General features: G+C 37.3%; 1 protein-coding gene across 1 annotated transcript; it reads left to right on the top strand.

Moving 5' to 3' along the window:
- The first annotated feature begins 839 nt into the window (after positions 1-839).
- lin9 (lin-9 DREAM MuvB core complex component) lies at positions 840-14,556 on the top strand. Its single transcript, XM_036582034.1, has 15 exons — positions 840-917; positions 3,397-3,429; positions 3,704-3,795; positions 5,978-6,082; positions 6,610-6,740; positions 6,849-6,974; positions 7,114-7,271; positions 9,724-9,857; positions 9,972-10,097; positions 10,246-10,347; positions 10,426-10,506; positions 11,187-11,312; positions 11,515-11,697; positions 12,571-12,668; positions 13,554-14,556. Exons 1-15 carry the CDS (start codon positions 887-889, stop codon positions 13,657-13,659), a joined length of 1,632 nt encoding a protein of 543 aa, XP_036437927.1. The 5' UTR covers positions 840-886; the 3' UTR covers positions 13,660-14,556.
- Positions 14,557-14,588: the final 32 nt, after the last annotated feature.

Below are 14,588 nucleotides of genomic sequence, written 5' to 3'. Positions count from 1 at the left end.
TTTGCTCTAGATGTTGGAACATTGCTGTGATAATTTGATTGTATTCTGCCACAAGACCACACACAAATGACCCTACAACTTATTGGAAAGGTATTAGATGGAGGTCCATCACTCCAGACAATACAGTTCCTCTGCTCCACAGCCCAATGCTGGGGGCTTTTATACCCCTCTAGCTAATGCTTGGCATTGGGCATTGAGACCATAGGCTCATGCGGCTTTTTACCCCTATATGTTTTTCTATTTTTATAGTGTTACATTTACAGCAAGGCAACTGTCATCAACATTTACAAACACAATTTGAAATTTTTTTGAGTTAATGTAGCATTAACTGATTAAATATAGAGGGAATTTAGTAATTTAAGGTTAGTAAGGGTTAGCTGAGTGAAAGCAGAGTTAGGTTTGTAAAATAAGGTTAGGTGAGTATATGGAATTAAGTTAGAGGACCCATATCATGGAAATATTTTGCTGTAGCATGTTAGCATTGTTGAAGTGTGAAAGCATGCTGTTGACTCCCCAGTCCATAGGATCTATATATGAAGTGCAGTAGTAACAGTCTGAAAATGAACTGTTTTATACATACACACAGTAAAATACAAGAATGTGGGATGTGGCCCACTGAAGGAAGGTAAATGAAAGAATATGACGCTAGTTAAAAACTGAAGTTAAGTAGCTCAGTAAATGTAAAGATAAGCTAGCCAGCAAAAAGCTATATTAGCTGAGTTGCTGTAAAGTTGACTGAATAAAAAACGTGATTTCATCTGTATGGTAACAATGCTGGGTGTTTAGGTGTCCCTGTTGTGTGTCTGTTTGAACGGCCCTCTCTGTGTCTCTGTCCCAGAATGCCTCGCGTCACTCCGGCTTTGAAAAGCGGCGCGGCTCCTTCAAGATGGCGGAGCTCGAGCAGCTGCTGGACGAGAGTGAGTAACAAAACTGAACTCGGCTTCGGCTCAAACAGCACCGACCTCCGCGTTAAGGTTTCCTGTAGCCGTTGAAACGGTCGTGTACGCCCTGTCGTCTGTGAGAAGTGTTAAATCTTCGGTGTCTGTATGTTGTAACTGCGCTTTTCAGACGGGAACTTAATCTCACTGCTAGCTTTGTGTTGCTAACCAGCTAGGTGTTAGCCAGGGCTAGCCCCGCTAGCATCGGCTAAAAATAAAGCTGTTCAGCTGGACTTTTTGCCTTTTACCGTGTCGCTGAATGGCTGTGAAATTGCTTTGTCTGTGAAACTAAAGAGTTTAACTGTGAACTGATGTCCACAAAGGTTTCAGTTGTTCACATTCATGTGGCTCGGGCTCAGTGTTGAGAGGCTGAAGTTGTCTTCTTATTCAAATTCCCCCGTTCCACCTTAAATGGTGCAGCAGTTACGTTCTTCTAAGGTGCCAGAATGTAGCTGCGGCACAGTTTAAGGTGGATCGTGGAATTCGAACAAGACAGCTTCAGCTTCGGCTCGGTGTTTGTATCTCCGCATATCGGTGACAGCTGCTGGTTTGTTTTTCTCGTTAGACGGGAAAACCTCTTTATCAGGGTGATCGGTAACATGCAGCGACAGAAGTTAAGGTAGTAAATACACGCAGCTGCGGTTGTAGCTACTGGACTGTCAAGTAGTGCGTTTCATTTAACCTATTGTTTTGACAAATCCACACCCCGGCTTCTCGCTTGTGTTGAGTGTCGTCTGTAAACGAGTCAGCTTGGCTGGTTTTGTTTTTATTGTTTATTGTCTCTTAACTTAATGAGGAATTCCACCCATTTTCAGAATCCGTATAAATCCGACTTTGCGATGTAGTCTAAACAAAGTCATTCGGAGTGGTTTGCTGCAAAATGGTTCGTTGTAGAGAAAGTTCAGACTTAGTTTTTGTACAGCGGTGGTGAAAGGAGCCAGGGCTCAACATAAATATAACAATTTTATTTACTATCCAAAACCACCAGTGAGCCTACATGTGTCCTGAGTTTTTTAATCTAATGCTGATGATGGTAAATTAGTGGGAATTCTGAAAAAATAAGTTTTCTTTGGGAACTGTTTTGCCTTACAACGCCCTGCAAGTACTCCTCCTCCGTGAAAAGATTAAAATAAATGAACTAACAAGATGTTTTAGGCCAAAACGTTGTCACAGAACTATCGTAAAACAATGTCTCATCGATGTTCTCATTCTGGAAGGATCATTTATGTTAAAACAGTACTGGAGATGTAACTCACTGTCTGCAGTTTAGTTCTAACACTGATGTTTCTGGAACCATTGATTAGATGTCTTAGATTTGGACGGTAATAGTGGTTGGCAATATTTAAAAAAATTTGATATTAAATAAATATTATGATGTTAGATATTACATAAACCTGTTGTTTTTATGTAATTGCTGAATAATATGCCTGGGGATTTAAGGGATTAAAAATATTTTACAAGTCTAAAAAGGCCTGTAGTTGGAATGTTTTTGTCTGTTTTTTCTCCCACCATAGGAAACCGTACACAGTACTGTAAACTCTAACAGGACAGAGGGCGCATTAACAGAAAGGAAATTTGCTATTTATTTGGAACTGTTATTGCGAAACAATCTGAAGCACTGAATAAATGGCATGTATTGCAATTAACTGTCAGGTCCTGGATACCACCAGCACACAATAAAATTTTAAAAATGAAAATCTAACTTGGCACCTGGGATGCCACTATTTTATGGGCATTATCATGGATGTGATGCTCATTATATGTCAAATATGTTGCTTATAATATCACTAAAACGGAAAAATGGTATCACAGTTTGTCTATCAGGGTATGCCAGTATAGAAAATATGTTGTCCAGCAATATACTGCAACAAAACCCTCCAGTGGAACTGAACTGTTTTGGAAGTGTGTAGCGGGTGTGCTATTCATAATTCCGTTGATAGGAATATGGACCATAGTTTGCCTAGTGGACTAAAAATGGAATGCCTGCCTGTGAATTCATCAGAAAAGTTGTTGCTGTTGAAATAATCCAGCTTACTTACAATTAAAGATTGCAATATTGATACTGTCTGATTAATGTATTATAATTTAACTTGCAGTATTTTTCTTTAAATTAATTGTCAGTGCTGATGAACCAGTAATGTATATAAATGTGAGGCTAACAAGGCTTTAGTTTTAGTTAGTGTTGTGCATAAAGTGAGTGCTTTGACTTTAAACTCATAGCACAGAATCTCATTTCACAAGTTGTGTGACTCTTAAGGTTCTAGGGAAACTGCGTTTATACAGTGAGTTAGAAACTACTTGGTAAATAAAACTTAACTGTTAAAATAAAACTTAAGCTAACTTATTTTCAACAAAATTATAATTAGGCAGGGGGTGTGCTAACTTTTGCATATGATTGTATGTTCTGTTTTGCTCTTCTACAGACAGATAATTTTATTTTTTCTCTTTTCAATTTCAGGCTCTTCGGCTAAAGCTCTTGTCAGTCTGAAAGGTAAATCTTTAGTTTTCTCTTTGGGCTTGTCAGACCAGACCACACTCAGTATGAGAATTCAAATTCATTGTTGTAAACCAGTTCAGAGTTTCTTATGTTTGTAATTTAGAGAAATACAAAAATCTATATTTGCCATCTTGCTGATAGAACAGGCTTTAGGGCATTTTTAAGCAGTCAGATAAGGCTAAACATTCCAAAAACACACAAAATGATGAGGTGAAGCTGACATAATTTAAATGAAGATACTACTTCACTACTATGTTTGTGTTTACAGAAGGAAGTTTGTCAAACACTTTAAATGAGAAAAACAACCTACCAAAATCTCAGAACACCAGGGGAAGGAGCAGCTACATGTCTATGGAAACGGTGAGCAGCTTATTCAGTTGTTTGTTTATATAAAAATGAAAAAATTAAACAAGTAATATTTAGTAATATAATATGATTATTTTTCAAGAAAGGATGTTTGTTCACAGAACGCATTGTATGTTTAGTGTTCTGGTGTTAAATGACATGTTGGTTTGCTACAGTACGCTATTGACCCTAAATATGTTTTCTCCTGATTTTCACCTGCGGGGGCTACTCGAATGCCAATATCTCTCACAGCTAGAATTAAGAATTGGTGGCCAGAGTTATAGAAAGATTATTTCTGCATATTCATTGTATTTTCGAGTAACATTTATGCTTCAGTGCCAAAAACCTGTCAAGTATTATTTATTTTATGTAGTCCTCCACATCTACTCCAAACCACAATCATGTTTGTTTGTTTGTTTGTTTGTTTGTTGAATTAAATAGTGAAATATTTTGAAAGCTGCAGCCTTGCAGTTTTTTCAACAAGTTACTCCTGATTAAGAATGAACTTATGGTGTCTGCCTGTCATGGAAACTGACAACACGCTTGACACATCATATCCTTCTCAGTATTGTACTTCAGGCACATGCACTCTTTCTTTCACTCATATGTTGTAGTTATGATGATTTTTTTTTTTATTTATTTTCTTTTTATTTTATTTTTTTTTGCCAGCACTGCCACTCACAGTGAAGTTGTATTTTAATAAACCAGCCTTTTTTGGTAGGCTATGAGGAAATGCTTCATTTTTCGTTTTTCACTTGCCTTCACAAGTAGCTATTGCGGTAGTAACCTTATTGCCAACATTTCAGTTGGTAAATTGTTCCATGTCCAAATAGTTTATGGGTCTAATGGAAAAGTAATTAATTTGTTATTAATGGTGGATATTTGTGAAGGTATGAACATTCAACTGGTCTGGTGGTTTGTTAAAAAGAAAAATGGCCAAAAAAGAGGGAAAGTGGCCATGCATTTTTGTTTATGGCCAAAGTGTGAAATGTAGTGGCCAGTGCACAGGGCGGTAGGCAGTGACCTCTTTTGGTTGAGCCAAATTGCTAAATCGAAACCAGGAAATACGGAAGAAAACTACACAAACGAGTGGCTAACTGCTAACATGTTAATGGCTACCTACATTTGACCTGCTACAAAACACATTTGATTACGTATGTCAAAAACCAGTCTCTCTTGGCATGCTCACAGATTCTTTATCCTCTGAACGAGGCGTTATTTGATCATCAGTTACTGAAACTGAAACTGTTCTGTAGTGAGTTGAATCTGTAGCCGGCTAACTTTGCTAGCATAGCGTCAACCAGCAGGGTACTGCTCAAGGCATGACAAGTCTTTATATTTCTGTCACTTCGACACCAGTCATTCGAATTCACACTTATGAGGTGTTTTGTTTTTTGTTTTTCTTAGATTTTTTCCCCCCCTCTAAATGGGTGTTTAAGCATCAGTTGGCTGAAACCAGATGTGCAGTGAGCACCAATTAGTCAAATCGAACCTGTTTAAATCTCTTTAGCTACACTAAGTTAACTAGGAAAGAGGAGGTGGCGAGCAGAGCTGGCAGCATGCTAGCTAAACTAATGCTAGTGAGCTACTCTCCTGGTTATCAGCACTGTTTAACAGTTGGAAACTGGTGTTAGATTGAAACTTTGTTTATTGAATAGTGAATTTGACATCTTTGTACACATATTGAACTTATTTTCCCAATCAATGTAGAACCAGTCAGTAAGTACCTGTGGCACTACATACAGTTAACCATGCAGAAAAAAAACATGCCGAGTCCTGTTTTTAAGCGTTCCGTGTTGAACCTTGGAACCCGTGTCCATGTGGAAAAGCCACTGGAACCGTTACCTTCGTGCTCAGAACTGTTTGGCCCTGCAGTGGAAAGGAGGCCAATATCTGTCCTTCTTTGCAGTCACAAAATTAGGTTGCACAGTGTGGAGCAAGGGGTGTGGTTGAGCCTCACATGCAGGACGGAGAGCCAGTCACACACCCTCCTCCACACACAGTTTCTGTTGAATTTGCTTATTCTTCAAGTGCTTATAATGGTACAGCAAAACGTATAAAGGCTCAAATAATTTACTTGGAGTATGTTCAGAATGATAACACATACATGGGTAATCTCACAAAGATAAAGTGTCTTGTATCTTTTTGTTTATTGATGTTTTTTTTTTTTTTAAATCCTCTCTGGTTGAATTTCTAGCCGACGAGAAGCTCAAAGAGGAGTCGTTTTTCCTCTGAGGAGGAGGAGCGGCCGCTCAGCTCCAGATCCCCCAGGAGGAGCCAGCGTGTCACCACTGTGCCTCAGGTAAGGTGGCCTATTCAGGTTTTGCGTCCTCCTACTCGACTTAAAACGATTGTTGATGTACACTATATGTCCAAAAGTGTCCAGACACCTCTTCTAATTAGTGAATTCAGATCCTTTAAGGTACACCCAGTGCTGACACCAGCATTCAGTTGCATACGCAAACAGTGTAATCTCCATAGAAAAACGTTGACCAATAGAATGGGACGCTGTGGAGCAGTAGAACAGTGTTCTTTGGAGTGACGGAGCTCCATTCAGTACTTTTGGGATGAGATGGAGCTCCAGAACTAATCTACGAATATCAGTGCCTGACGCCTTTTAATGGTCTTATCAAATCCTTACAGCAATGTTCTAGTATAAAGCCTTCGTGAAAGATTAGAGGCTGCTATTGCCGCAAAGAGGGGCAAACTCCCTATTAACACACTTGATGTCAAAAGAAACATGGTGAACAGGTGTCTACATTACTTTGGATATATAGTATAACAGCTTATGCAAAACAAAACTGATGGATCTTTGTCCCCCGCCTATAGAAACTTGCAAATGTCACAACACCAGATAAAAGGGCTTCACAGAAGATTGGATTAAGATTACGAAACCTGCTCAAACTGCCCAAAGCTCACAAATGGTGCATCTATGAGTGGTTTTATTCTAATATTGACAAGTAAGTCGTGCCACTGTTTTGAGGGTGACTGAGATGTATAAAGTATATTAAAGCCATTATTCAAGATGGAAATTAGGTATGCTTTAACCATTCTCTTCTTCCTCATAGACCATTATTTGAAGGAGACAATGACTTCTGTTTGTGCCTGAAGGAGTCTTTCCCTAATCTGAAAACAAGAAAGCTGACCAGGGTGGAATGGGGAACCATCAGACGACTAATGGGCAAACCCAGAAGGTTCAGTGATGCTTTGCAAGAATGTTTATGTAGTGCATTTTCATCATAGTGACAGTGAGGAAATAACTAGCTGTTTTGTAACTACTGTACTGACCTGTTTGTTTGGAGAAAGCTGTGCTGACATTGACTTGTTTACCAGGTGTTCCTCTGCATTCTTTGCTGAGGAGCGAACAGCGTTGAAGCAGAAGAGGCAGAAGATGCGTTTGTTGCAACAGAGAAAGATCACAGACATATCACATTGCAAAGATCTGCCAGATGAGATCCCTTTACCATTAGTCATTGGCACTAAAGTCACTGGTGAGTTTGAAGTGTTTATACCTTTTAACTGGGGAAACATTTACATGGAGGGCCATCATTAACCTACAGCCCAATGTTAAAAGATCCATGATGGACCTTTTTCGTTAAACAGTGCTATATGAATTGTGGCATTTACCATTTACCATTTATCTGCCCTTTGTCTCCTTGTGCTATATGCTATTTAGAAGATACATATTAGGTGTAACGATCAGGGTTTCTTGTAATTTGATGGTTAGTCACAGTGTGTTTAGTCAGATGGTAACCTCACCATTGACTTTTCCAACTACGGATAAAAATTCTTGTGTTTGAGTTAGTTTCCTTAACCATACCAGTGATTCTCAGCCTATTTTGGCCACAATCCCCTCTCTCTAGATTCGCCTTAATACACATTAGAGCAGCTTTCTTATTCTGGCTTGCCATAAAGGTGAACTTAATAGGAAGGGTAGAGTAGCTCTGAAGCTTATGTCTGTAGTTAACGCATACATACAGTTCCTTAACTTTCAGCAGTTTCAGCAGCCAGTAGAAATTTGCTTTGCTTTCTTTCCACATTTCGGAACTGTTAGTTTGCATGCAAAGGTTTGATTTATGTCTAGTCCACAAGCATCAGCCACAAACGAGAATAAAAGAACTTATTTCAGGTCAGATCAGTTTGAAGCAGTAGAATCTGGCAGTATGGAAAACCAGGGTAAATTCAAATATCTTCAAACACGGCAGATTACTTTTACCAAGAAAAATAAAATACTCTGAATACTTCAAAACATCTTTCCTGGAATCATGATCCTCCTGCTTGCTTTTCTTATCCAAATTAAAAACTCTCCAGATTTACACAATTCATGTGATTTACTTATAAAAATGACTGTTTTCAGCAAAAGACATGTTCAATGTAGTCGTACTGGTAATCACCTTGTTTTTAATAATGCATTTTTCTGATTACTGTCTTTTTACTGTAACAAGTTTTTTTGTATTCTGATTAAGTCGTTACATGCAAGCTATATGTCTACATTTTAAATTATATTTATTTATTTATTTATTTATTTATGGCATAGTTATTTAAGTCACTCAGGCAGTCTGTTTTAGACAACGGCATATCCCTGAGCAAGGAGATTTTAAGGACAAGCCACTCTAATTTTATATATATATATATATATATATATATATATATATATATATATATATATATTATTATTATTATTATTATTATTATTATTATTATTATTATTATTTATCTTTTTTTGTTTAGCCACCATTCATGATTCCCCAGAGTTCCCCAACCTGACCAATATATCAGGAAAACATTTATGCCTTTGTTTATAGGAAAAAATTAAAAGTGGTTAGAGATTAAATCTTTTTGTTTCCTTTTGCTTTTTGTTTGTTTAATACATGGGAAAACATTCTGTCCAAAGGAAAAAGAAATTGTTCAGAATAAACCTTTCAAGGATAATACAATGTAATGTCGAATTATATATCGAATGCACGAGTGTTCATATTTCATAATTTTTTTCTTACATTTTTACGAAGTGCTTAAATTTCACCAGATATTTTTCAAAATATCTGCATGATGAAAAGGTTAGGATATAAAGAGTCATTCAGAGTGGTTCGATATGCAGTACTCTATCCCAGAAGAAGAATTTCAGAATTGTTCACAGTAGTGGTGATAGACGTCTAAATAGTTTAATGGCTCTGAAAGCCCCCTCCCAGAAGTTTTTTATATGAAATGGTTATGTATACACTGCTTGATGCCTGAGACATTAACAATAGTTTGAGAACACTTTGGCCCAATTTTTTTTTGTGCATACATGGTAGAAGGGTACCTGCAAGGCATTGAGGCAAACATCTCTTTACATTAGCTAACATTAAAAGTGAAGAACCTTTTTGTGTCTGTAAAGTTGTCATTTTAGACACGTTTTCTTTCTTTTTTTAATTTTTTTTTAAGCAACAATATAAAAACTTACATGTAGGTCTACTGGTGGTTTTGGATAGTAAATAAAATGACCATATTTGCATTGTAGACATCACAACCCCTAGTTCTGATCACCAACACTGTAAAATGAAGAAAAAAATTGAGTGGCTTTGTTTCTCTACAGAGAACAATTTCACATCTCAACCATTAAATGATGCAGAAATTTTGACAAAAAGGTGGAAGTCACCTGAAATATAGTGAAACCAGGATAGTATTGACTAGATTATCATAAGGTTAAAACAAATCAAACCGTAACACCTCTAATAACTATAGAAGTTTCATGATATGAGATTATGGTTATTGCACCATGTTTTGATGCATTTTGTGAGAAATATTTAAAAAATGGGGGGAAAAAAAGAAAGAAATGCCAGTATCCATGTTGCTTTGTTTTTTGGTCAGAGACTGCATTGCCTGGTGAAAGTATAATTAATCATTGTAACTAGTATTAAAATGTGCCATATTTAAAGTGATTGACTTATTTATTTACCCTAGCTCGACTCAGAGGACTCCATGACGGCCTGTTTACTGGACAGATTGATGCAGTGGATACAAGTGCAGCAACGTATCGCGTTACCTTTGACAGAAGTGGACTTGGCACACATACAGTTCCAGACTATGAAGTGCTTGTAAGCCTGTTATTTTTATGTAGTCTCTGGCTGACTTTACACACCAGATTTTGATTCCTAAAATCCTGAATTTTTTTTTCTCTTTCTCTCTCCACTTTCTCTCCATCTAAACAGAGTAATGAGCCTCATGAGACGATGCCCATATCCGCCTTTGCCCAGAAACAACGTCCATCTCGCTTTCAGAACTTTCTGACTCCTCCACGTGGGTCTTATCCAGGTTCAACCCAACCCATCTTAATGGTAACATGGAAAGATGTCTTCTTTCTTTAGCTTATTTAACACCTAAACACACTGAGTGACTCCCACATGTTTGAATTTTATTATGCTAACTTCTAAGTTAGCATAAAAGGAAAAAGAACCATAGTTTCTCTCAACTGTATTTCTGCAGGACAATGATCCTCTGTTTAGTCAGTCACCCTGGAGAAGTAAACTGACTGGAGGTGATGGAGACACCCTGGGAGGGTTTCCTGTCAAATTTCTTGTCCAGGTGGTGAGTGTCTGTTTAATACTTACGTTTTATGTGAACTTGCTTGAGCCCTCAAATTTATTTTACTTTTGTTCCTTTCAGACACGATTGTCCAAAATCCTCATGATAAAGAAGGAACACATAAAGCATCTAAAAGAGATGAATACTGAAGCTGAAAAACTGGTATGTTTTCCTCATAAAATTCTGTTATTTGGAGGGTAGTGATGCACTGATTGCATTCTTTGCCATTCACTGTTCACTAAGCTCCTCTTCTGCATGAGGAAAATTTCTTCGCCTTTTTTTTTTCTTGGCTCTATCTCACAGTTGTTAGTGTGGTGTCCTGATATTCTAACTAAATCAGATTGACTTGAGGAACTTTTGCAAAAAAAGATTAGTTTTCTGCAGATTGAAGACATGAAATATATACATACTCATGATACGTTGTTGGTGACTTCTTTAAACACATAATTAGGGGTAATTCAGTTTTCACCAGAATGTCGTGTTAAATTAACATTACCTGTGTTTTTTGGGCAATAAGCATGTATTTGCTCAGATAAACACTAATATAATAAATACAAACTACTTTAATAAATTAATTAACATTTAATTGTCAATTCATAGGCTTACTTAAAATCAATAAGTATTATTTTTAAATATGTCAGTGATTTTTGTTTTACAAACCCCTCCTCTGGGAATTATTTATTATTATTAATTGTAGTTGTCATCCATTACCTGATTTGGCTAAGCAGTACTTTAGGTTAAATCAAGTGTGCTGTTGAAGGTATTTCCTAATTTACTGGTGTGATCACGTAAACCCTTTTATTTAACATATTTAACATGTCATAACTTCCATTCCTCTGCAGAAGTCCTACTCCATGCAGATTGGGTTAGACTTTCAGAAGAGGTATGCGACCACAGTACTGGACCTGGAGCAGCTTAATAAAGACCTAAACAAAGTCCTACATGAGGTTCAGCAGTTCTGTTATGAGGTAAATGAGCCTCAATGAGAAGCATATGGCCTTACTCTCATTGAAATGTTATATGATCTCTATTCAAAATATGTTGGTTTAGCTTGGTACTTGATGTTTTCTTGGCTTTTATAGGAAGCCACAGTTCAGTCACTCATCAGTCTCTGTTTTAGGACTTGTCTATGTAACTCATTACTGCTGTTGTAACTTCTTTGCTCGACAGCTGGCCCCAGATCAAGGCATGCAGCCTGCAGATCAGCCCAGTGAGCTGCGGAGGCGCTGTGAGGAGGAAGCTCAGGATGTGATGAGGTTGTCCAATGCATTGCCGGATGGGGAACAGCGTGTCCAGAGCCCCAGCCTTACTCAGCTCGTTTCTCGACTCACTGCCCTCCTGCTGCAGATCAGGGTGAGGCATTAAACGCTTAAATGCACACCAGTGGCTCAGTATTATTCTAATTAATCTAATATGATCAGGTAGGACCTGCCTGCTTTTCATGTGGTCATTGAAGCTAAAAGAGCCTGAGAGCATTTTAAATTACCAAACAGCAAGAAAAATGCTCAGTGCCAAATGTGCAATAAGCTGTTGGTATACCATAAAGTTTGATGAAATATTTAAAATATGTAAATACTATGATTCTCATCAGGGTACTGCTTAGTTAAACATGACAGAAATAGACACCTTGAGATGTTTAGGTTGAAGGTGGGAAATTCAAAGTTGTATAAGCTTGCATGTGTAATGACGTGAGTGTTTCTTGTTGTGTAATTGCAGTTTTCTAAGCAGTATTATGAATGCAATTTAAATGTGACAGTTTTCTGTATTTCTGTATTTGAGGCTTGAATGTTGAGTGTGCCAGACTGTCACTTCAAAAGCTGTGCGTTATTAGGTTACATTTAACCACTTAAAACTTAAGACAACATTAAACAGTGTAGAATATAGAACAGCTATATAACAGATCTTATTTGATAATTGCATTCTTTCAAATTGTGATCTCAATATAAAAAGATTAATTGTTCAGGCTTAGCTAAAAGAATGCTGGTGTGCATGTAAACAGAACTAGAAATCGGCTCGTCTTTCACATAACTCATGTAAACATCTTGGTTTGGTCCCTTTTTTTGTTTTGTTTTGTAGACAGAGAAGGCTATTGTGTACATGTAAACATAGTTGCTTGTACTCATAGATGGCCAAGTAGGATACTTGTTTGTATGCATTCATAGCTTTACAACAAAACTTGTAACATGTCTTTGACTCATTCTTTTTGTGGTTTGTTTGTCGCTGCAGTGCTTGGCAGAAGGTGGTGACCTGAATTCATTCGAGTTTAAGTCGTTAACGGATTCCCTGAACGACATTAAGAGTTCGATAGACAGTTCCAATCTCAGGTAAAACATACTTGTTTCTACTTATCTTTAGCAGACCTGCCAACTTTGACAGGGTTTGTGTCACAGCTATGGAACTTGATGTTAATTATACGCTGGTATGAATGATTTACAGATCACTGTCTTGTCCTGTGCTGTTACTGTGATACCTCATTCAACACAATGAAATGACCTTGCTGCTCAACTTGTCCAAATACAGACATAGCTACAGTCTTACGCAAAAGTGACTGACCCAGATACTATGAGCCATTTCTGTGCCTACAACTACTTTTAATGCACATTCTCTCTAACATATTTAAGAAAGCAAGTTTACATGTTCACTGACTGAAATCTGGTGCAGGACCTTGTGTCAAATAGAGGTGCTCCCCCCCCACTGTCTTAAACAAGATATTCTTAAATGGTGGAACAGCCAATTAAATTGCAGTAAAACAATTTGAGGATGGGATGCTAAAACTTTTAGTATATGACCCTATCTTACTAACATTCATTGTGTTTTGTTTGAAGTTGCAGTAAAGGCTTTTCATTTGATGTGGCTATTTCTTCCCGTCACATTTAATAAGCATGTAGAAGATAGCTAGGTGGCTTGCTGTTCAGTAAGACTTCCTTTGAGCCAGTTAAAATATATATATATATATATATATATATATATATATAATGAATTCAACTTCTCTCAAGGTAATGTCATGCCAGTCTCATTCAGTTGAGGTTGTTTGGTGTAAGAGTGTATGATTTGGCCAACTTTGCAACCAAGGCTAAGCAAGGCACATTAATCATAGGTTAGATGTGGTTGATATGGTGACCATTTGATGTAAACTTTTAAACAAAATTATAGTTGTTAGACATACTTTCTTATGGCTCATTTTGTTGTTCTGTCTCCGCCTCCTCCAGCTGTTTCCAGGACAATGTGGAGATCCATGTAGCACACATCCAGAGTGGCCTGAGCCAGCTGGGTAACCTCCATGCTTTCTCTGCTAACAACACCAACAGAACGTGACTGAAACAGAGACCAGACAAAACCCCTGTCTCAAAACATGGACTCTGAGCCATCTCTGCGCCCACAGCCACTTTTTGTGCACATTTTCTTGGACATATTTAGGAAATTAAGCTCATATGTTCACTGACTGAAACCTTGAGCAGGTCATGTGTCAAATAGAAGTTGTTTTTTGTTTTTTGTTTTTTTTTCCCTGTCTTAAACAAGCAGATATGCTTGAGCAGTGGAGCAGCCTATTAAATTGCAGAAGTGAGAAGTAGTAATTTTACTGATCAGTCAGTATGTTCATTCACCATTAACTGTTAATGCTTACACTAAGATTTTTATGCTCCCTCGCAAAAAGGGAAATTGATTTGCAACCTCTACACTTTTGAGTGCTCCCCACAGAGATAATCGCACTGTCCATTTTTGAAATGTACATTGTAGATAATTGTACAGTTTACTCACATTGTTGATGCATTGGCTGTGTATGTGTCAATGTGGATGTTTTATAACTACTTTTAAGTATTTTTGTAAAGAATCAGATTTGATTTATAAAAGACCCAGCATACAGTTGTAGACAGCTATGTGGGTGGCACCCATCAGATTGTTGTCTCCACATGGCTACACCCTCCCCATCTGAGGAGTAATTGCCAATACATCACTGGTGTATGTTCATTTAGGTGTTGATTTTGCTTTTAGGTAATTTTCACCAGTTGTTTTTATTTAACTGGTAACTGTAAACTGCAAATGTGTATATACATTTTGTTAATTTCTATTAAATGTCAGATGCAGAAAATAGTTTTCCTGCATTTTTGTAGTGAGGCAGACTTTTCATGTACATTTGAATTCTTTTATTATATATATTTTTTTCCAACAGTGATACAGTGCAACTATTTAAATATAAAATAAATAATTGATTCCAAATCTAAACTTTTTTTTGTATTTGTTAC

The sequence above is a fragment of the Colossoma macropomum genome, unplaced genomic scaffold (genome assembly GCF_904425465.1).
Source record: "Colossoma macropomum unplaced genomic scaffold, Colossoma_macropomum, whole genome shotgun sequence".
Classification (NCBI taxonomy): Eukaryota; Metazoa; Chordata; class Actinopteri; order Characiformes; family Serrasalmidae; genus Colossoma; species Colossoma macropomum.
This window is presented reverse-complemented; position numbering and strand designations above follow the sequence as displayed.

Coding starts and splice junctions, on each gene's coding strand:
- lin9 (XM_036582034.1), top strand. CDS start 887: ATGGCGGAGCTCGAGCAGCTGCTGGACGAGA. Junction 918..3,396: donor CGAGCAGCTGCTGGACGAGA/GTGAGTAACAAA, acceptor TTTCAATTTCAG/GCTCTTCGGCTAAAGCTCTT. Junction 3,796..5,977: donor GCTACATGTCTATGGAAACG/GTGAGCAGCTTA, acceptor TTGAATTTCTAG/CCGACGAGAAGCTCAAAGAG.